Source organism: Molossus molossus, unplaced genomic scaffold, assembly GCF_014108415.1.
Source record: "Molossus molossus isolate mMolMol1 unplaced genomic scaffold, mMolMol1.p scaffold_m16_p_6, whole genome shotgun sequence".
NCBI lineage: Eukaryota > Metazoa > Chordata > Mammalia > Chiroptera > Molossidae > Molossus > Molossus molossus.
The window spans coordinates 117,640,070-117,664,250 of record NW_023425399.1 but is presented as its reverse complement, the minus strand read 5'-3'; the positions used below and the strand labels follow the sequence as shown (position 1 = coordinate 117,664,250).

At 46.5% G+C, this 24,181-nt stretch overlaps 1 protein-coding gene and 1 pseudogene across 7 annotated transcripts in view; both read right to left on the bottom strand.

Annotated features, from left to right (window-relative positions):
* The window catches only part of ATP9B (ATPase phospholipid transporting 9B (putative)), a 158,305-nt gene that overhangs the window by 107,368 nt on the left and 26,756 nt on the right, over positions 1-24,181 (bottom strand). For 4 of the 7 annotated variants that reach the window (XM_036244270.1, XM_036244272.1, XM_036244271.1 and 1 more), the window contains 2 exons: positions 19,515-19,623; positions 7,251-7,309 (listed from right to left, as the gene is read on the bottom strand). In XM_036244270.1, the coding sequence (XP_036100163.1) occupies positions 7,251-7,309; positions 19,515-19,623 (168 nt within the window). Of the gene's footprint in view, positions 1-7,250; positions 7,310-8,275; positions 8,398-17,732; positions 17,781-19,514; positions 19,624-24,181 lie in introns of those variants that run through there. The other 3 variants (XM_036244275.1, XM_036244274.1, XM_036244276.1) reach the window with 3 other exon arrangements.
* Positions 1,757-1,873, bottom strand: LOC118619503 (annotated as a pseudogene).

Below are 24,181 nucleotides of genomic sequence, written 5' to 3'. Positions count from 1 at the left end.
TGGTGAATAAAAACATAAGTCGCTCTTCACACATTTATTTAACAATTGTTACTACTGATACTGTCAAAATAAGAAAAAATATAATTAGAATAAGAATACTTCACATGATTTCATGAATTATTCATAATGTTGAGACCTACATAAAGATGTTCCTACACATGATATGAAAAATGAATTGTCAGTCAGAAAGTAATAAAAGCAAATACAAGTTGTTTAAGCAGAAAAAAAGATGCTGTAGGATCGAGCCTTTTCTCTAACATGAAGAAAGAAGGGCAGTTATTAAGATCTAAAGAACTTCTAGGTCAAGGAAGAAATCACAATGGAAATTAGAAAATGTTTTTAAAACATTTTTTTTTCTTTATTGATTTTTTTTCAGAGAGAGAGGAAGGGGGAGAGGAAGAGAGACTGAAACATTGATGAGCGAGAACATCGACTGGCTGCCCCCTGCACGCCCCCCTCTGGGGATCGGGCCCACAACCTGGGCATGTGAGCTGACCAGGAAACGAACCGGCGACCTCTTGGTGCAGGGTTGACGCTCAGCCACTGAGCCACACTGGCTGGGCTAGAAGACATTTTTAACTGAACAGCAACACAATCTCAGCACATCAGAAGTGGAGCACAGCAAAGCCAGGAGTGAGGAGGCGCACAGCCCAGCGAGGGCTGACAGCGCAGTGTCAGAGAGCTGAAGGTCCAATCAAAAGCAGGAAAAACCAGCCAATGAACCACAGAGAAAGGACAGAGACATAACAAATATAAGAACAAAAATCAATGACACAGAAAACAAATATACGCATACACACATACATTTATATCATTGGTAACAGCAAGAAAGTTAAGTATCTTTCAAATGTTCTCATTCCAGTTATAAGAAAAAACTAACAAAATAAACTAATAAAGATTGGTGAGTCCTATGAAAAAACTGTAAAATCTTACTGCGAGAAATTAAAATCTAAAAAAGTACATTATCAGGCTCCAAACTGAAGCGTGTGGCACGGCCAAGACGTCAAGTGTCCACAAACCAACCCATTCAGTTCAGTGTATTCAACACACACCCGACCAGAACCTTGCCATGGTTTTTGGAACTGCTGATATTTACAGGGACATGCAACGGCCATGAATGGCCAAGACAAATGTGAGAAACAGAGAGAGTGAGTCTACAACACAGCAAAACGAAAACATTCCAACAGTCATGAGGCAAGGCCGGGCTCCAGGAGACAGGCACAGCGCCGCTCAGTGGAGGCTCCCGAGGCCGCACATGGGAAGACGAGGGACTCAGGAGGGAGAGGAAACTGCAGACCTACTAGGGCACGGTGGTCTTTTAAAGAAACTGCTGAGAAAATTAGATGCCCATGGGGAAGGGGAGAACACCTGACCTCTACGTCAATCAAAACACAAATCAATTCCAGATGAACTATTTTTCTTTTTCTTTCTTTCTTTCTTTCTTTCTTTCTTTCTTTCTTTCTTTCTTTATTTCTTTATTTATTTATTTATTTATTTTTGTTACAGATGTTTCTCCTTTTCCCCCCACTGACTCCCCCCTCCCCCTCCATCCCCGCCCTGTCCCCAGCTTTGTTGTCCATGTCCATTTTTCATGCACACATGAATATAAGTTCTGTGATTTCCACCCCCACCCCCTCTTCTGGGGATTATCAGTCTGTACCCCAATTCCAGTCTCTGGGACTACTCCATTCCTAAGACTGTTATGTTCATTATATTCCACAAACAAGTGAGATTATATGATACTTGTCTTTCTCTGTTTGGCTTGTTTCGCTTAGGAATTTAATATATTGTCCTCGGATAGAGGACGTATCAGATATTAAACTGATAAGAACAGATACTACACTTGATCTTAGCCAAAAGGCCGAGAAGCGATCAGATGAACTACTTTTCTAAATGTCAAGTCCAAAAAATAAAACTCCTAAACAATAATATAGAATATTTCCACAACACCTTGGAAGGGAAGAAGACTCCTTCCCCACCACCGAAAACAACAACACAAGAACTATAAATGAAAGGATTAATGAAGTAGACTTCATTAAAATGAAAGATTTCTGCTCAACAAGGCACACGAGGAAAGAAAAGATGTTTGCAGCATCAAGGACTTGCATCCAGAAGACATAAAGACCCACAAATTGATGAGAGAAGAAGGGACAACTCAGAAGAAAAAGGGCAAGAGATTTTAAGAGGCTCTTCCCAAATAAGAAAGATATCCAAAATCACATGAGAAGGTGTCCAACTTTATTAGCCTTCAAGGAAATGCACATTAAAATCACAACCGCTAGATATATATTGGAAACGCTAATTAAAAAGACTAATGATGCAACGGAAAGTCTTACACTGCTGAGTAGAGTACAATTTGAATCACTTTGCAAAGCCATTTGCAGCATCTGCCCTGAAGTGAACATGCTCCTGCCCCTGAACCCAACAGCTCCACCAGGCGCACACGCAGCAGCAGTGTGCACAGGTGAGCCCAAACTCATGGCGACACAGAAGCAGCAGTCCTAACAGGCAAACAGGAGCAACCCAGATACCCGTCAACTGCAGACTGGACAAAAGGTATACTATGTAACAACAAAACAAATGAATTACAGGCACACACAAAATGGAAGAATCTTTCACTGTGCTGGGTCTGAAAAAGTACCTGCCCAATCACACCCTCATCCCGCTCATGTTCTAGGCACCCTTGTCGAAAACCAATTAGCCACAAACTTACGGCTTTACCTCTGGACTCTACTCTGATGTGCCACTCCATGCTGTCTTGATTAAAACTTTGTAGAAGGTTTTGAAATGGCAAAGTGTGACTACTCCGATTTTTAAAAATTATAGTGGCTGTTCTGGGAACCTCTTATTACCATATAAATTTGAGAATTAGTTTGTCAATTTCTGCGAAGAAGTCAGCTGGAAGTGGAAAGGGACAGCCTAAACCTGTAGATCAATTTAGCTGCCGTGTCAGCAGTATTGATACTTCCGATCCATGAACATGGGCTACCTTTTACTTTATTTAGATTTACGTTAATGTTTCAACAATGTTTTATAGGTTTCAAATATAAGTGTTGTACTCCTTTTGTTCATTCTTGGAAAATTATTTTATTTATAAGTATTTTATTCTTCTTGATGCTATTATAAATGAAATTCTTTTCTTGATTATATTTTCAAACCATGACTCTTTAGTCCCTTATCGGTTTCATTTTCTATGAGGCACTCATAAATAAACTTGCTAGTTGCAAATAATTATTGGATACTTTTTATTTTTTCCCTCCCCTTCAGACTATGAGCAACATGAGAACAGGATCTGTCTCCTTTTTTGTTTGTTTGTTAATCCACACCGTGGATATTTTTCCATTGATTTTTAGAGATAGTGGAAGGAAGGGAAGGAGGAGGAAAGAGGCATCGATGTGAAAGAGACACATCGACTGGTTCCCTCCTGCATGACCCCAACCAGGGCTGGGGACAGAACCTGCAACCCAGGGGTGTGTCCCTTGATGGGAATTAAGCCCAAGACCCTCTGGTCTTCGGGACAATGCTCTAACCAGCAGGGCCAAACCAGCCAGGGCGAGACCTGTGTCTTCCTAACGTGATACACTACGGTCTGATGTACAACAGCTTCTCTGATTATCACCAGTCGGGATAGCAGGACTGTTTCAGATTTTTGGCTATTATGAATGATGCAAGTATAAACATTCACGCATAGGCTTTTGTGTCAACTTAAATGAACATTTCTCTGTGACGGGTTCAACAGTTCAATTGCTGGGTCATATCGTATTTGCCTATTTAGCTTTTTAAGAGACTAATGATTTCCAGAATAACTATAACACTGGATATTCTCACAAGAAATGTATAAGGAATACACTTTTTTTCACATCATTGCCAGCATTTCACATTTTTCATTGTAGTCATTCTGCTACATGTGTAGTGATATTTCATTGTGTTCTGATTTGCAATTCCAGGTGATCAATGATATAGAGTATCTTTTCATGTGTTTCTTTTCTTTCTTTTTTAAAAAACATATTTTTACCGATTTTTTGTTTTTTTTTTTTTGAGAGAGAGAAACATCAATCGGCTGCCCCTGCACACCTCCTACTGAGGATGGAGTTCACGACCCAGGCATGTGGCCTGCCTGGGAATCGACTGGGACCTCTCAGACCACAGGATGGCGCTCAGTCCACTGAGCCACACTGACTGGCCCCATGTGTTTATTTTCTATCTATGTACCTTCTTCAGTGGAATTCTATTTATGTCTTTTGCCCACTTTCTAATTTGACTTTTTTAAACTATTGGCTTTTAACAGTTTTTATATATTCTAGGTACAAATCCTTGTCAGATACGTGGTTTACGAATATTTTCTCCTAGTTCGTAGTTTGTTTTTTCATCATATTGACGTGTCTTTTCACGAAGCACAGCTTTTAATTTTAATGAGATGCAATTTATCAATTTTTTTTTTTTTATCCTCACCCGAGGACATTTTTCCTTTTTTTGTACAGATAGAGTGGGAGGGAGAGAGAGGAACAGAGAGAGAGAGAAACATCAATGTGAAGGGACACATCGAGTGGCTGCCACCCGCACGACCAACCAGGGCCGGGGACAAACTGCAACCGAGGTACATGCCCTTAGCGGGACCTGAACCCGGGTCTCTCCGGACCGCAGGTGGACGCTCCAACTGCTGAGCCAAACTGGCCAGGGCTTATCAATTTTTTAAATCTTTGCTGCATTGTGCTTTTGATGTCAAGTCTAAGAAGTTAACTTTCCTGACCTAGATTCCGAATATTTTTTCCTACGTTCCTCTTAAATTTTTGCAGTTCTACAGGTTACATTGAAATCTGTGATCCATTTTGATTCGATATTTGTGTACAGTGGGCACTCAGAGCAAGGCCAGCTTTCACCCACGGGTCCCAAACGGCTCCAGCCTCACCCCTTGGAGGCCTCTCTCCGCTCCAGCTGCTCCTGCACCTGGCCCGGCCCTGTCCTGTCCAACACTGGGCAGATCTGGCGAGTCCATTTCCGGGTTCTCTCTGATGTTTCTCTGGTCCCGGTTCTCTCCTTCTTCTATAGTATGCTTCCAATGTGTCTAGGCAGGATGCCTTAGCCTTGGGAAGAGTGATTCTTCTCCCTTTACTCTCCTTGCCGAGACTGTCTTAGCCATTTTAGGGCCTGGGCCTTGCCAAAGTAGTTTTCGAATAAGCTTACTGTGTTTAAAAAACAAACAAACAAACAAACCTTGCTGGGATTTTGGTAGAATTGTATTAAATCTATAGATCAATTCTGGGGAAACTGTGGAATGCTCCAATCCAGGACTATAATGTAGGTCTTCACTCAGATCTTTGATTACTGTCCTGAACGCACTGTTACCTCTGGCACACCCATGACTGTGTTTCCACAGGAGTGACTCAGAGCACTGCCTTTTTAGTTTCAGTTTCCACATGCTCATTGTTAGTGTATGAAAAGGGCACTGGCATTTGAGTGTGTCTCTTATAATTTGCCACCTTGCTGAACTTATTAGTTCTGAGCGGCTTTTAATAGAACACATGGGATTTTCTACATACACAATAATCATGTCATCTGTAAATAGGGGCATTTTTACTTCTTCCTTTCCAATCCGAATTCCTGTTTCCTTTCCTTGCCCTGTGCAGTGGCTAGAAATGCCACCTGAGCAAGAACGGTGAGAGCAAATGCCTTGCCTGTGCCCAGTTTCAGGGGGAAGGGGTCAGACGTGCACGAATGTGATGTCAGCTGTAGGTTTTCACCAGTGACTGTCACAGAATTAAAGTGACTCTCTACTCTCATCGTGGTGGCACTGCCAATAAAAAACGATTCACAGATTCTGTCCGTCTTCGACTTCACACCAGCACCAGGAAGCCTCTGGAGGTGCAGGGGAAGCTGGAGCGGAGGGAGCAGGTCTGAAGGCCGGAGCCCGTGCTGCTGGCTCTTGTGCTCTCCCACCTTCTCCGGCGGGCGGTGGTAAGCTGCCCGCGGAGAGGCCCCCCGGGCAGGGCGTGGGAAAGGCCTCGCACCACGGTCCCTGGAAAGGAGGCCCTGAGTCCAGTGGGGCACCATGTTCTGCCAACAGCCCTGTGAAGCCTGCAAGTGACAGCCACCTGGTGGAACCCTTGACTGCAACCTTCAGAGGGACCCAGAACCAGGAGACCTAGCTAAGCTGCACCCGGATCGCCAACCACAGAAACTGTGAGACAAGTGTTGGTGTTTAAACAAACTGCACCAAAATTTATATGATTACCATCTGTCCTACAGAAACATGCAAAGATATAATGTACAAGGATATTTATTCACTGTAGCACTTCACAATAGAAACCACCTGAAAATCTTAGTATGGACCAAAAGTCAGTGACTTACAGCACCCATACAAACAAATACTATGTAAATGAGGTGCCAATCAGTATGTCTAATTTTATCCAGTTTTGTAAATTCAAACACACCGAAACCATTCCCGGTATATCAATGTAACAGGACGCAGCCATGTCAGTCTTGACAGGGGACCTTCTCCTACTAAATCTGCCTGGGCTCAGGCTGCTATGTCCACAGGGGCCTGGACGCCGGCACCAAGGGCTCACACTACTCTCTAAGAGGCTTTTAAAAACTTATCAACTAATGTTATTTTTTAAAGTTGTTCTTGAGCCTTCAAAAAAAAAAAAAAGGGACTGTCCACTGAGTCACTGTTTCTCAGGGAAGACTGCAGAGAAACGAGGCCACTCCACGCGGCCAGCCTCCTTGGTCACAGCCCAGGCCGCCAGGAGCCTGGTGATGTCCACCTCTGACCTCTGTGGGGGCTTTGAATGGCCTCTTCCTACACTGACCTAAACTTTTTCTTCTAATCCTCTTTTACTTCCATTTACCTTTCCTTGTTTAAGTTTCATTAACCACAAGAATCACGACCAGTGGTCGTGCGATGCAGCCGTCTGTGAAAGGAAGCCCTAGAAACACAAATGTCTTCTATTACAAATAGATTCCAATACGACTCTGCTCAGATGAAATAACCCTGACAATGCAACATGAAGCAGTTAACACGTCTTATTTTAGACAAAATATGACATCACCTACACACACTAAAATGTACTTTAACAAAACAGACTACACAATAAAATCTAGATGTTTCTTCATGTACAGCAAATCTTACACAATGATGTTAAGATTTAAAATAAATATCTCAATTTCCTTCATAGTCAAGTTACTTGCCATCAGGCTAAATGTCAGTAAGTGGCACAGACATATCTGAAATATATTGAAAATGCATCAACCTTTTCCACTACGATGAGGTCTCCGACTTGTATGTCTGAACTCTGAACTTGCACTTTACCTTGAAAAGAAGAAGAAGTATAATCAACTCAAGGAAACAACAGCACAGAAAGTTAAACTTTCAATTGATAAATAATACTTTAGAAATAACTTTTGGGGAAAAAAAAACCCTTTGCATATTTCTCTCTACTTATACTTTCTCTCTCTCTTTTTTCATCCTCACCAGAGGACATTTTTGCATTTATCTTCAGATAGAGCAGGAGGGAGAGAGGAAGGAAGAGAGACAGAGAAACACTTGGCTGCCAACCACACAACCCCAACTGGGGCTGGGGACAAACTGCAACCGAGGTACGTGCCTTTAGCAGGAACTGAACCTGGGACTCCGGGGTCTGCAGGCCGATGCTCCAACTGCTGAGCCAAACCAGCCAGGGCTCTACTTATACTTTCAAAATAAATATTTCAGATAGACACAGTCATTAAAAATTATCTTCTCTTAGTTAGCTCCCAAATACAATTAACCACCCCCAATAAACACCGTGAGGGACTGTGGAAGAGGATTCCAGTCAGAAGGTTTTCCCGAATCTGCCACCATTTCAGGTGTGAGTCAAATGACGACGATCAGAAACATCCCTGAGTAAAGGAATGTGATGACTAAACTGAATCACAAGGAGATGTGAGGTCCTCACGCAGACCCTGTGGCTGGCACTGACAAGCACAAACTAACAGAAAAGGAGGAAGAGCAGATGAGAGAGATCACCCTCCAGTAGAAGCTCTTACAGACGCAGGGAAGGACTGAAGCTTTATTTTCAAAAGAGGTTCTTCCACGCTGCACTGTGCAAACTCTCACAAACCTCCTTGTCCAGTGTGCGCCAATCACGGGAACAGCTGACACACAACGGCTACATCACTCAGGCCCCCTCAGCAGAGCGGGTGAGGCACCCAGAGGCAGTGTGAAACGCCAGGTTCCTCCTCCCCGTGTCTCGGGGCCCAGCCTCCATCCCTTCCTTCGTCTCTGCTTCTCACCCACCTCCTTGTCTTGCTGGTCTTCCCCTGTCTCCCTCCCTTTTAGGACCAGCAACAACCTTGTAGGTCTCTTTACATTTCTGTAGCTCCTGCTTTAATACGAGGAAGGTCCATTTCTTTTACATTCAGTTTATTCTGAAAGCTAATAGAACAGAGGTAGGTTGATATCGTGTTATGAAAACCTAATACTGCCAGCCATTCCACTGACTTTTAGACCACATTCAATTTATTATAAAACCTTATTTCCTAAATACCTCTTTCAAGCAGCTGAGTTTCAATAACACCACATAGTTCCTAAAGATTTGTTTGGAGGCTATCAATGAGCTTTGTAAATACTGTTATATTTTGCTGTTATATTTTTCATGTTTCTCAATTATGTAATAAACACACAAAGGCCGAAGCTACTTTTTTTGGGGGTGGAGCTAATTTTTATTCATATCATAAAGTAGCAATGTTCTTTAGAATTATGTGTGCAACAAATGTGAAGACATCTCCACAATTGGTAAGTTGTGTCCAGTAGTCACCTGAAAACAGCTACAAAAGAATGTCTGCGCCAGTACTTCTCCTCAGTCACTCCCTGCTCCCTGCCCCAGCGTCCTGTCTCACAGCAGCACCGGCAGCAGACCCCCTGCTGACCTCAGCAGGACCCACCTGCCCCTTAAGCTTCCCTTCGTGCCCCTGCCCACCCACCTCCCCGCCCTTCTACCTTCACACTCTCGGTAACAGACACACTTCGCGGAGAGAGGGAAAGAGCTGCAGTCATAAGATGTAATAGATGCAGTAGATAATTTCTAAATATTTTGAGACATAGAAAACATGTCCTTTTATGACTTAATCAAGATTTTACATTTCTGAGAAAGTTGTTATTCCTTCACATGATAACAGACACAATTTATATTTAACAGCCTTAAATTTTAGGCATTAGATAGTGATCGTTACTCAATTAAGTGCAACGTACTTGCAATCCCATGTTTAAGGAAAACAAGTTATGGTAAAATGCCATGTAGGAAGTTCTCTTATGTTAATAATATTACCATATGAACAAAATAGAAGGCCAAACAGAAGGTCAAACCGGTAATAAACCCACACATGAAAGACAACTGATTTTTGACAAAAATGTACAGCAATGCAGAGGGAAACAACTAGTATTTCCAAAACGACCCAGAAACAACGGAGCCCCACAGTCAGGAAGAGCACTCATACCCATACTCTGTCCCGACACAAAACGTCCTCAACATGGATGTACGGGATGTAGAGAATAAAACACACAGCAGACACAGAGCAGAAAATCTCTGTGAACTTGACGTAGGCAAAGAATTCTTAGGACACCACAGGTATTTATAAAAAAACAGATACACTGGGCTTCATCAACTAGAACATCAAGGGGCAGGGCAGCGCCCAGGTGTGAGGGGTAAGGTCTGCGACAGCTGGAGTCGGGCACAAAGGCAACAAGCTGCAAAGACAGGGAGGGGCTGCCTCCAGCCAGGTGGCCCCAGGCTATGGAGAAACTGCAGCCAGCAGAAGCAGGACACCCGCCCGGAGATGAGCCACTGCAGTGAGGAGTCTGGAGGTGAAAGGTGTGGGCAAGGAAAGAACCTGAACCCCGAGGTGCAGTGAGAAGCCACGGGGGAGAGTGAGGGTGCCCCCAGTAACTACAATGCACAGGACGACAGGCTGAGGCCCCACCAGCTCAGTGCCGGGACCCAGACCAAGGCCACACAAGGCTAGTCCTGGGGCGTGCAGACCCAGGTGGTGCCCTGCTGAGACCGACCCACAGAAGCTGGGCAGGCGCACAGGGTTCTGCTCGACGTCACCCAGGGCTCTCCTCCCCAGGACGTGCTGGGGATAAAAATGGAAACAAAATGGGCAAAGCCCTACCCTCATGGAACTTACATGCCAGTCAGATGAAGTAGCAGAGTGAAACAGAATACATCACCAAATGAATGGTATAAATCAGCATAGGAAAAAGAAATACTAGTGTAGGGGGAGGATTACAAAGCATCTTCCCGAAAGTAACCTATTTTTACTCTTTCTTGTTTTTGTTTTTAATCTTCACCAGAGGATATTTTTCCATTTATCTTCAGATGGGGGCGGGGTGAGAGACACAGTGATTGGTTGCCTCCTGCACCGCCCTGACCAGGGCTAGGGACTAAACCGCAACTGAGGTACACGTGACCTTGAACTGCATTGAACCCAGGACACTCTGGTCTGTGGGCTGATGTTCTAACCATTGAGCAAACCAGCCAGGGCCCAATTTTTACTCTTAAACATTCACTAGCAATAACCAAATAAGTTTTTAAAATATTCTTTAGTAACAACAAAAAAAAATAAAAATGCTCAAATGCAATGAATCGATTCTTTCTCTCACTGCAGCGAGAAGAGAAGCAGCTCTCGGAAGGACACGGAAGTGACGATGTGTCAAGCGCAGAGACACTTGGGGACAGCACGACGGCCCGCCCTGGGTGATGTGCTGGCCATTCACGGCCGCCGGTACCGCAGCTCGAACAGTCTGTGCCGCCTGCAGTGACTGCGGAGCCCAGAAGCTGCTGCAGAGGCTGCCCATACAGATTATACTAGTTGAAAATTTACTAAGTGCCTCCACATGAAGTATTTTATCAACTGACAGATACAGATGAACATTCTATGGCAGACACAGGACACCTCTCAAGGTCCTGGTCTGCAGAAGGCGCGTCTGCAGTCCGTAGCTAGACAGACCTCTTAGGTATTTACCAAAGGTCAGGACACAAAGTACTGTCACATAACAGGTCTTACTGAGCAAGCTCTAAGCCTCTCAGCGACGCAGATCAGAGATGCGCACACAGCGGTCCTCGCCCAGGGGCCTCCAGTGCACACCACCATGTTCTACGTGAGTCGTCTCTCCAGCCGACTTCGTCTGAAACTGTCCGTGGTCCCTGTTTCCTCTGAAGGTACCACAGTTGACCCGGCAGCGGCCTCCTTCTCGAGGGTGAAGGCAGCGAGCTGGGGGCGGGGGGGGGCGGGCCGATGGAGAGAGCAGGACGGCTCACACCCTGCTCAGGCTTCTGGTCAGTGGTCGAGTGATGGGCAGAAACAAAATGTCCAATGAGCTTATATTTATAGTGCCTCCTGTTTCTCAGAGAAAATAATAAAAAAAATAAAAATAAAGAGAAAAATCGCCAGTGGAAAAAGGAGGGAGGGAAGAGCGGTTCCCCGGCCACTGGGTGTCCCAGGAAGGAAGCGGGCACGGAGACCTGGCGGAGCCCGTGAAGCAGAACAGAGCGCAGAGGAAAGGGCCCGACGAACCCACAAGCTTCTCCAAGGTCTTAGAAAAGAACCGAATCAAGACAAGGCAGACCCCTCCCCACGTCACACACACGGCTGCGAAGCCACTGAGGAATCACAGTGCTCACACTTTGACAGCCGGGCTGGAAGAGCTGTCTGGGGTCAAGACCACACACAAAAGATCGAAGATTTGCATCCATGAAATTATAAACTTATCTGTGTATGAAAAATAATTTCAAAAATTAGTCAAATAAGATAAAAATATTTGCCATGTCATAAATTTCGTTTATAAAGAAATTATAGCCCTGGCTGGTTTGGCTCAGTGGTTAGAGCGTTGGCCTGCGGTCCGGAGAGACCCGGGTTCGGTTCCCGCTAAGGGCATGTACCTCGGTTGCAGTTTGTCCCTGGCCCTGGTTGGGTTGTGCGGGTGGCAGCCACTCGATGTGTCCCTTTCACATCGATGTTTCTCTCCCTCCCTCCCACGCTACCTGAACAAAAAATGGAAAAATGTCCTTGGGTGAGGATAAAAAAAAAAAGAAGAAATTATAAGGTAAAAGTAGAAATAGGAAAAAAGGTGAATAAACTTTTATAAAAGATCAAAAACGAACAATGAAATGCTAAGAGGTAAGTAGCAAGCAAAAAAAAGAGACCATTTTTCACCAATCCTGTTGGCGAGTTCAAGAGCGGCTCTCTCCAGTGGGCGGGGCATCGGGAGAGGGGTGCGGGCACACGGCCCCGCGGGGGCAGGCTGTTGCGAAGATTGCTCAGCCTCCTCAGCAGCCCTCTGAGGACATCCACCAGGCTGAGGACTTTTCATGCCTGACCTGGAAGGTCCTTGTGTACTTGATCACTGACTGCTGAGTGCCTGCGTGTGCCAACTCCTCTGCTGAGCTGGGAGCAGCAGTGTGGACGCATGTGGAAACAAGAGACCAGTGACTGACAGCATCACCAGGGCAACAGCAGTCACCAAAGGGAAGTACCGGATGCTGTCAGACAGACACACACACACACACACACACACACACACACACACACACACACAGCTCTTACATGTGTAAGAAGAGAGCCTGTTAGTCAGTAAGTTTTCGTCATATTTCATGTGTTCCAGGCCTTCATCTCCAAACAAGGTAATAGCAAACACTGCATGTATAAGTATCATGAAGTAATGAACTCATAAATCCTCTTAGAGTGACCTGAGAAAACATACTGGCCACGTGGGTGACAGGTGTATACATCTACTCCCACATACATGTATCTGGTCCTGGGCATACAAGTCCAGTTTGAAGAACTAAACAGATGAGATAATAAATCTGAAGTGTATGTTTGTGCCTGACATATATAACAGGCAATCAACAACACTGTACAGTAAAAACGCAATAATACGAGCTGAATATTCTGGAATAAACGCTGGAATGGAATCTCTGAATGCTGTTCAGCCACAGACAAGAAAGATGTCTTGTCTCCTTCACAGCAGGGAGGCTCAGAGATGAATGCGTGAAAGCTGAGCGCGTGCACCCGAGCACGGCTTCGACCATACAAGAGAGGCGCCCGCAAACAACCCCACGCTCAGGCTGCACGGCAGCCACGCCGCCGCAGGGCAGACGAGCAGGAGGTGGAGCCATCAGCGCGCGGGGAGCCTCACTGCTTCTCTGCATACGGACGAGCCGTCAACTCTGATCACTCTCAAGTGCATCAGCTGCGGCGCACTTTCTGATGGGGAATTCAGCTGACACTTGAGCGCACCATTAAGGAAACTATCTGAGACATGACTGTCACAAAGGAAACTTCTTGCAAGTAGAGAACACAGTAGCTCATAATCCAGCCACGTGTCGATTCCCCGTGAGTGTGGAAGATGCGCAGACCGCACAGAAAAGGCACTAAAGAGGGATTTAAACATCTCTTGACTTTTAAAGGCATAATTATTACTCACAAATGAAGTAAATTACACTAAAAGATGACAAAATTTCACAGAAACAGTTTATGAGTATTCTAACTGAAAGAACAGAGGAGTGTCACAAGGAGGCGGCAGCGGTGCTGACCAGGGACCCAGCTTCGAGCCCAGGCGCAGAGCTGCCCTGTGCCCCATGAACGAGGCTTCTTGTGGCAAGAAAACTGAGCCCCAAGGAACATGTGAACATGGAAACGCTCTCCCACATTCTCTCTCACACACACAGTTCACATAAGGTTCAAAGACAGCAAACTTTCTTCTCTCATATGTTTGAATACTTAAAAACAAGATAAACAACAAAATGCAGAACAATGAAAAGAAATACCTAAGATACACTGAAAAACAACCATCACAAGAAACCATAGCAGAGAACTAACTCCATTTCTAACAAGTTCCATTTCTAAATATAATGTTTCACGTTAGTTTTAGATTTAACATTGAAAAGTACACAAAAATGGTTGACATGACTTAGTCCTGCTGAGATTTGTTGGCTGGTTTTAATAGAAACAAATACATAAGACCTCCAAGTGCGTCCTGTCTGCCGGAAGACTGCACGAGCTCTTGAAGAAACGCAGTTCATGCCGTATTCGCGTTGGAATCCCAGGAGGTTCTCACAGTGCCTCACACACAGTGAATACTTAGCAAATATTTGTGGAATTGAATTGTGAACTAGCCAACTGGATAATTACCAAGGCATACAATTTATACACCTCTCCTTAGAAGTAGGAAAAAAGTACAGCATTGATTCCAAGAATCTGAACATAGAATGGCCACACAACTCAAACTCCTCTTCGTCAGGAACTCTGCAAGAGCTGCCAACAAGCAGGAGCACCTGTGTCACCCTCTCCTCCTTGCCTCTGCCCCGCCTGTCCATGAGGAGGCAGTGAAGGTAACGCAGTCCACAGAAGGAAGGAAAGGGACAGGGGCAGACACGGAAAATTCCCACACAAGAAAAGCAGCTTCTCAGGCAATGACACAGAGCTAACTAACGTCATCCAGTGTTCACCGAGACCCTCTATCAGCTACCATGTCCTCTGCTTCTGAACAAAGCGCCGAGGAGATATTAGCAGACTTGAAGGTGGAAGGGCCTGCCTTAGGAGAGAACTGCAGAACACGTCCCGGTGCTGCCGCAAGAACGTGCGCGAGAACCTGACATAAAAAGTTCAACTGTTGTAAATACGATACAACAAGCCAGCCACTCACAAGGGAGTAAGCCATCAAAGATGGGCGGGAGTATCTATCCATTCAAAGAAAGGTAACTATGAAATATTAGCAATTAAGAAGCTGAGCAGCAAACATTCTTGACAACAAAGTGAAATTTAAACTATGCCCAATAGCATAACCCTGTGCTTTTCACATCACAGACGAACTTATCAACTGCTCGCATCAGAACCACCAGCAGGAAACGAGGCGCCGCAGGTGAGAAACTGGGTTTGGAGTCAGAACGGTCCCGGTTCAAATCTGCGCTCCACCAAACAGCTGACTTAGGGCCGGTTACTTAGCATGTGCCTCAAATACCAACCTCCCTTGGGTGGTGGTTGTGCGAATGCATGTCATGAATGTTATCTGACACTCACGAGGAAGTTAAAAATAGCAAAATTATCAACTGCATGTAAAATGTCAATTCGTTGATCACCAGCATCAATGACCATTATTTTTTAAAGGTGAATTTCTTCGGTACTTAAAATATTAAAAATGTTTTTAAAGTATTTTTAGTTCAAACGTCACAGAAGTGTAAAAGATGTGATATTAGTACGTCTTCCTCAACATCTCACACTATTTCTAAGTAAAGTGGCGTAACGAGAATCAGCCACTTTGAAGTGCACAGTTCAGGGGCACGCAGTCCACGCACCGTGCTCTGCAGCCAACGCCATCGAGTTCCCCAGCCCTTCACCCCTGGAGGGACCCTCCCCCGCTCCCCGCTCCCCCAGGCCCCGCAACCGCCATCTGCATTCTGTCCCCATCGCGCCACCTACCCCGAGACTTCTGCGAACGAACCCTCCGTGCGCGACCTTTCGCATCTAGCGTCTCTCACAAAGCACAGCATTTTCAAGGTCTGCCCACGTTATATCATGTCTCACTTTAATTGAATGTTATGGTTTAATAACATCCCAGTGTATGGATCATCCACAATTTTGTCTGTCCATCCATCCATGGGACATTTGGGCTGTCACTGCCTTTGGCGACTGTAAATGGTGCTACACTGGTGTGTGTGTGTATGTGCTTGAGTCCCTGATTTCAATTCTAAGTTCAGCTGAGAATGCGTTAATTTTCCCCTCATTTTTGAATGATACTTTTACTGGATATAGAATTTTTGATAGACAGTTTTTTGTTTTTTTTTACTATTTTAAAAATACCACTGTGTTCTTCCAATTTCTCATCTTACTGGAGCCCCCACATCGACGAGTGGCGGCTCTCGTGCTCTCGGCCTTGGCTCCGGCACAGCCGACGCGAGGTCCCAGGGCTGCTCTCCACGCACTTCCCTCCCCAAGGCTCCACTCCACTCCCCACGCTGCCGACGCCCTTTGTCAGGCGGAAGCTAACGTCTCTCCTGCTTTCTCCCCTCTGCTTCTGAGAGGCCCCATCGATGTGCACTCACATACTTGCTGCCGTCCCGCACGTCTCCCAGGATCTGTTTATTTCTCGAATTCTCCCTTTTGCTCGGACTGGATACTTCATGGGACCCAGGTTCAAGTTCACGGATGGTTTCTTCAGCCTACCTATCTGCTACTGAAACTCAGTAGCAGTATTTTTCTTTTAATTTACTGTACTTTCCAGCTCCAGAATTTCCCTTTTATTTCTTTTTCAGTGGTTTCTATACTTTTATTGACATTTTGTATTTATTAATACATCATTCTCCTGGTACCTTTTAGCAATTCATTCCTTTAGCTCCTTGAGCATATGTAAGGCAGTTGACTTAGTACTTGTCTGGTAAGTCCTCAGAAATAATTTTTCTTGTGTAGGGTGTAAGCTGATGGTCTAGTTTCATTTTTCTGCATGTAGCTGTCCAATTTTCCCAACACCATTTATTAAAGAGGCTGTGTTTACTCCACTGTATGAGAAATAATTTTTCTTAATGTCTTCTGTGAACAGACCACTTTGGTTCTTGGCATATGCTATAGCTGTATGTTTAGTGACTTTTCTAAACCCATTTTGGCAAAGTGTGTATTCTCTGTCGTCTGTGGTACTGGAAAGAGATGTCCCTGCGTGTAAGGGAAGGGAGTGGGGAGAGTGAGGGAGAGAGAAGGAGAAAGGGCAGGAGAGGAAGGAAGGAGGAAAAGAAGGAGAGAGGGAGGGAGCAAGGCAGGAGGCTGCATGCGGAGGACCAGGAAACGGCACTTGTCAATGCCCTAGTTTTCCAAAGAAATTCTCTCCCCAACTTTTTCTGCCGGGAATTCGACACTGCTATATGTCTCAAATGTTTCTTTTGGCTCAGGCTACTGCAGAGGTGCCTTAGCCTTACATGTGCTTGGGAAACGTCTGCTGCTTTTGGCTTTTCTGCCTTGTGTGAGTTCCAAGCAGGTTAAGAAAAAAAGACTAGCATGTTGAGTCAGTCCTTCAAGCACCTCAGACAAGTCCGACAGCAAACGTAACGCTTTCAACGGAGTTCTGCTCCGTTCCCTTCACGGCAGGTGCAGAGCCCACACTGAGAGCCTGGGCTGCTGTCTTCCAGCCGGGCCATGACGGGAGGGAGGGAGAGGGAGTGTGTGTGTGTGTGGGGGGGGGGGGGGGGCCAGGGCAAGTGAGAACACAGAAAGCCTCCCTACTGCTTTTAGGTTGCCCTTTCTTGGATCGAACGACCACCTGGGTGCTGTGGCCTGACCCTCCGGAGCTCTGATGACGCGAGCTCTCACGGCGCCTGCTGGTCTGTCTCTGCGGAAGAGAGGGCGGCAGAGCTGCCTACGCCGCCACGTTCGCTGACAGCACACCACTTATTTTTGAACTTATTTTTGAATGATGCAATTAATGCACAGAAACAAATCTCTGCTCTACTCAAATACTACAGTTAAAACAATTTTAAAAACAAGCCAGGCTCTTTACTATATTCTAAAAAGACAACCAATTTACTTAACCATTCTGGAGACTCTTTTCCCCAAACTAGAGCAAACCTTCCTTCCTATAGCAGACGGTCCCTCTGCCAAGAGCATCAAAGCTTTTCAATAATTAATTTTCCAATTCAATCGAGAGTGATCTTTTCAACAAATGGTACGGGGACAATTTCATAGTCACGTGCAAAAAAACATGGACTCACCATAGGCAGAATAGGAAATTAAGATGGATAACAGACCTGAATGTAGGAACTAAGACTGTGAAATTCCTAGAAAAAAATATAGAAGTAAATCCTTGTAATCTTGGATTGGCAAAACATTTCTTAGGTATAACCCCAAAAGCATAAGCAACAAAAGAAAAATGATGAGTTGGACTTCACCAAAATTAAAAACTTTTCCACATCAGAGTATACCATCAAGGGAGAGAAAGTACAACCCACAGAATGAGACAAAATATTTACAAATCATATATCTAACAATGGCGTTAAGTCCAGAATATATAAAAACCTCTTATAACTCAACAATTAAAAGACAAATAACCCAGTTAAAAAGTAGGCAAAAAATCTGAATAAAATTTCTCTAAAGAAGATATACAACTGGCCAATAAGTACATGAAAAGATGTCAACGTCATTAGCCTCAGGGACGTGCTAACCAAAGCCACAGCGACGCTGCTTCCCCTCCACTGGGAAGGCTCACCCGGGAGAGGGACCCGGCAGGGCGACGACGTGGAGCAACTGGCTGGCGGGTAAACTGCACAGCGATCAGGAAGCACTCTGGCAGTTCCCCGAAACAGAGTTGCGCAGCCTGGCAATTTCACCCCGAAAAGCATACGTGACGTCAGAGACTGTGCACAGATGTGTGCGGCAGCATCACTCACAACAGAGACATGGAGACAACGCGGCGCATCCACGTGACGGGCAGACACCACGTGGCCCCCGCTGGGAGGAGCGCTGACCCTGCGGCAGCCCAGTGCCTGGGAGGGTCTGTGAGTGAAAGCAGCAGTGACCAGAGGCCTCGCGCTGCCGGTTCCGCGGAAGTGGACTGTTCGGAAGAGCGGATCCCCCGACAGCGTGGAGTAGCGGCTGCCGGCGCTGGGCCAGGGCAGGAAGGAGCGAGAATGGGGAAATGGCTGCTGAGACAGCCCCGGGTTCTTCACAGGATGTGCACCATGTTCCAGAGGTGTGGTGGTGACGGTGTCCGACTCTGAGTACCCAAATCCACTGAGCTGTATGCTTCAGCCACATGTGTTATATGAAATGAATCCCAATAAGGTGTGAGAGAATTTTCTGGACAAGATTATTTTGAATGAATAGTTCACTGTACAAATGTGCATAAACAGAAGATACAAAGTCCGTGCTAAAAGTCTTCATTCTAAACACACTCCAAGGTCGCTGGGTGTGGATGTCTTCCTCCCCGCCAGGTCTCTTTCCACTTCTCTGCATCAGAGCCTGTTCATAACGGCCTCCCCCATCCTCCTCAGAAATATCGCTTCTTTTCTACTGGAACAGACAAACCAAACGAGCTCTTTGAAAGCGTAGAGCCAGCCCTGGAAGACGCTCAGGGGAGCAGGCACAGTCAGCACCTCGCAGCCTGACCATTCTAGGTGCTCAGAGCCCTGAAGTACGGCGCGCACTGTCCGAGCCCTGACTGTGTCTACAACGTAACTGAGCGGCGTGGACGCGGTGATGTCGTGCGTCACAGAAGACGTGCAGACACCAGCTGGCTTCACGTGCGTCTAGTGCATGTGCGTTATCCACCCGCTGTGACCCAGCACCTCATGCAGGCACTGATACACATGTGTGTGTGTGTGTGTGTACATGCAGTCCATCTAGAAAATGAATCAAAATCTACCCTGAAATTATATTACAATAAGAAAATTAGATACCATATGCAATCATTAAGACATATTTTCTTTCATTTATGTTAAGTCTAAAATGATGATGACACTGAACAAATGGTAAACGGGATGAAGTGTCTTGCTGACCTCTTACTGTGAGCTTGCTGTATAGTTGTGAATTCACTTCCTTGTCTCGCTGAAAACGCCGAAATTCATCAATTGCTTCCCGCGTGATAGTAACAGCCAAGACAAATCCCTAAAAGGCAAAATGAAATAAGGTATCTAAGAAAACTTTAACAAAAAAAATAAGGGAAAATTACTTTTTACTATTTAGTTCTACTTTCCCCTCAATTTACAGACGTCCCTTGAACAACACGGGCACGACCTATGTGGGTCCAGTTATGTGCAGTTGTTTTGATGCCTGCTCTGTTTCTGACCTGTGGTCGGGAACAATGATGGCGGGGGTGGGGGGGTGGAGGACACAGGTATGCTCTGTTCCACACCATTCTACAGAGGGGGCTTGAGCATGTGATTATTTTGGTACCTGTGAGGGCATCCTGGAACTGAACCCCGGTAAATGTCCTGGGACAACTAAGTTTTGGGGGAATGGGAGTCAAAAGTTATGAATTTTCGACTGTGTGTGGACCTAACCCCCATGTTGTCCGGGGATCAAGTGCAAATTACTTATAAAATGTAAGTAAATGAAAACAAAGAGAAAAGACAAAAAGTAACAATGAAACACTATAAAAGGAATATAATACATAGTAATAGATTTATAATTCTCACTATTCCCAAGACAATTTTTTGTTGTTGTTGTTGTTAATCCTTACCCAAGGATACTTCTCCATTGATCTTTAGAGAGAGAGTAGAAGGGAGGGAGGGAGAGGAAGAGAGAGAGAGAAACACATTGATTGGTTGCCTCCTGCACAACTCTGACCTGGACCAGGAGTCAAACCTGCAATCCAGGTACGTGCCCTTGACCAGAATCAAACCGACCAGAATAGATCCTTTGGTCTAAAGGCCAACACTCTAAATGCTGAGCCAAACTGGTCAGGGCATCCCCAAGACAATTTTTTAAATTTGCATCATAATATGTACTTCAAGCTAAATATCAGAAGATACTTAGTAACCCAAACAAAAAATAATCTTCAATAAATCCATCAAATTAGGTTTGGAACATTCAAGCATTCAAATATCAAATTAACAAAGACTGAGAGAAAACTCTTTAAATGTCTGCACTCAGATCATAAAAAAGCATTTGGAACAGAAAACAAGGCCCAGGCATGACAGCTGCCGGGTGGATTCCTCACCCAGCGCCACACCGCGCACCAGCGCCCAGGGCACAGCTACAGTCAGTGCTCATTCTAGGTAAGAACCTGAACAGATTCATGCGATGCCATCTAAGTAAACTTTCATGTACTTGTAATCTATTATGAACTGTGACACCACTAACACATGGCTTGTCCACTAGCATGTGGCTAACGTCTATCTCTTTGAAAGGCTACATTCGTGTTTCCTAGCACACGGTCCACGAACAGCCAACCACCCTCCCCATGACTGAATGGAGGTTCTCTGTGGGCTTCGTGTACTGCAAACGTGCTCCAGGCTAGTCTACACACAGCGCCCCACCGGATGAATTCCCACTGAAAGGACAGCCATCTTTCATTCTAGTTTTTCTCTGCACAACCGACAGGCTAAATTAAGTGGGCCACTGGAGCATGTTTCTTGTATTTACTGAACTGCACCCCTCTTTATGCAGTCGCCCTGAGTGCTGGAGGGAGGCTCCAGCCCAGTCCTCATGGCCCGGCGCTCCACTGGCCCACTAGCCACCAGTCTGGACCTTCGTGGTGCCTCCTCCTACACTCGGCCCACCACTGACTGCCAAGAGCTCACTGTGCTCTCCACCGGGACCTGCTGGACCTCTGTTCCCGGCACATGACCAGGCTCATACCCTCCTCAGGTCTCCCCCACGGCACCCGTCCCCACCCTCTGGCCTCATTCCCTCAAAGTCACCCCTCCCGACATCACCAAGTGTCTCCTACAATATAAAATACGTAGCCAAATCCTCTCCTAGGGACGGACTCAGCAATTCCCTGCCCTGAGCCCTCGACAGCTCCCTGCTCCCATCCCTTTCACTGACGCACGACGTTAGGAGGGCACAGCTCTCTGGCCTCCTCGCCCTCTCCATGCTGCTTCCTCCTCCGACACTGGGCACGCTCAGCAGTGTCCTGGCCTTCACAGGCCCATCTGGCCTTGCCAAGGCGCCAAGCTGTCTCCAGCGGCTGCAGCGAGCACTGCTGGGAGAAGTGCTCCGAGTCGCTCTCGCTCACGGAGGGAGAGCCTTGAACAGCTGGGACGTCCCATCCGCAGAGGGCACTGCTGAGAGAAGCGCTCCGAGTCGCTCTCGCTCACGGAGGGAGAACCTTGAACAGCTGGGACGTCCCATCCGCAGAGGGAGGAGGGCACCACGCGTCTGCACAGGCTCCACTGACGGTAACAGCGGACGAGCAGAGTGACCCTCGCTTAGGTCCTTTAGCACACTTAAAACAGCAGCAGTTTTGAGAAACAACTCACATACCATAAAATTAACCCTTTGAAAGTACGCAATTCATTTCCCCCCCAGTAATTCAGAGTCGTACCATCACTACCATCTAATTTTAGAATATTTTCTTTCTTTTTTTTTTTTTAATCCTCACCCGAGGACCTTTTTGCATTTTTTGTTCAGACAGAGCGGGAGGGAGAGACAGGAAGAGAGAGAGAGAGAAACATCGATGTGAAAGGGACACATCGAGTGGTTGCCACCCGCACGACCAACCAGGGCCAGGGACAAACTGCAACCGAGATACGTGCCCTTAGCGGGAACCGAACCCGGGTCTCTCTGGACCGCAGGCCAACGCTCCAACCACTGAGCCAAACCGGCCAGGGCAAATTTTAGAATATTTTCAATGCCTCAAAAACAATCCCTGTACCCAGCAGCAGTCACCCCCTTCCCTCCTGCTCCCAGCCTGGTAACCGCTGACCTACTTTCTGTCCCTACAGATGCGCCTCTCCTGGGTGACACGGTTAACGCTGTCCTCAGCATTTTCATGAAAAGCCAAACTGGTTTCCAAGGTTGCACACTGTTCACGTGCTCACTGGCCACCTGAGCATCTTCTTTAGAGAAATGTTCACTCAGGCCCCACATCTCCTTTTTACCCAGGTCATCTGTCTTTTCATTAAGTTTTACGCGTTTTTTATATTGTTCTGGATACAAATACCTTGTCGGACATCTGATTCACAAATACGACGTTACAGATATTCTCTCCCATTCCAGGGCATCACTTTCTGTCTTTCTTTTTTTAATCCTGACGTGAGAATATTTTTCCACTTATCTTCAGAGTGGTGTGTGTTGGGGGGGGCAGAGACACATCCGTTGGATGCCTCCCACACGGCCCTGCCCAGGGTCGGGGACTGAACCGCAACCGAAGTACGTGCCCTTGACTGGAACCGAACCTGAGACTCTGGTCCTCGGGTCAACGCTCTAACCATGAGCCACGCCGGCCCGGTCACATCACCATCTCAGGTGTCCTCTGAGACAGAGCTTTGATTCTGATGAGGTCCACATCACTATTCCTTCTGGCCCTTGGGCTTTCCGTGTTCAAGGTCACAAAGATCCAGCCCTACGTTTTCTCCAGGAGTCCTCCAGTTTCAGCTCTTTCAGTTAGGAGTAGGAGCCATTTCGAGTCCCTTCTGCACATGCTGTGAGGTAGGGTCCAGCTGCACTCTTCACACGTGGCTGTCCGGTTGTCCCCACACCACTTCTTTCTCCACGGGACTGTCCCGGTAGCCTTGTCAGAACCAATGTGTCGTAAACGTAGAGGTTTCTCTGGACTCTCAATCGTGCCCCTTGACCTGTACGTCTGTCTGTGCTAGGACCACAGTCTTGATTACAGCAGCTTTGTAGTAAGTTTTGAAACGGGAAGTGTGAGTTTTCCAACTTCCTTTTCTTGGTGGTACAGGCTCCTGCGCTGGGCCCTGGCACAAGGCTGACCGAGGGAAGGCGAGGCTGATGCCTCCATCTCCGGAACCGGGGGCGTGATGAGTGGACTCCACCTCTGGGCATCTTCTGCGGTGCTGGCCGCGTCCTGGCGGTCTACAGAAGTCTGTGGAGTTGTGGGTGACAAGTCTCCCTGCAGGCAGTGGGCCCTTCCACGACGCAAACCCAGGCCTGGCGTTGGCGCTGTGGCACTGCTACTAGAAAATCCAAACCTGAACATGGAGTGTCTTCATGAGATACTGTCACCGGAAGGCGAGCCATTCAGTCAGACTTGCGTGACAGGAGTGTCTGGGCGGCCTGCCCACAGCCGTACTAGAGCTGCGTCTCAGAGTGCAGTCTTTCCTCCTCCTTCTCCGGTGACTCGGGAGCACACAGGCCTAGGGCCACAGCAGTCCACGTTTGTGGAGGAGAGAACAATCAGCCCTGGCTGACTTGGCTCAGCAGTCAAGAGTATCGGCCCGTGGACCAAAGAGGTTGCAGTTTGATTCCCAATCAAGGACACATACCTGGGTTGGAGGTTTGATCCTGGTTGGTGTTGTGCAAGAGGCAATCAATCAACGTGTCTCTTTCACACCAATGTTTCTCTCTCTCCCTCCTGTCCACTCTATCTAAAAATCAATGGAAAATATCCTTGGGCCCTGGCCGGTTTGGCTCAGTGGTAGAGCACTGGCCCACAGACCCATGAGTCCCAGGTTCGATTCCAGCCAGGGGCACGTACCTGGTTTGCAGTTCGTCCACGGCCCTGGTCGGAGTGTGCAGGAGGCAACCAGTGTATTTG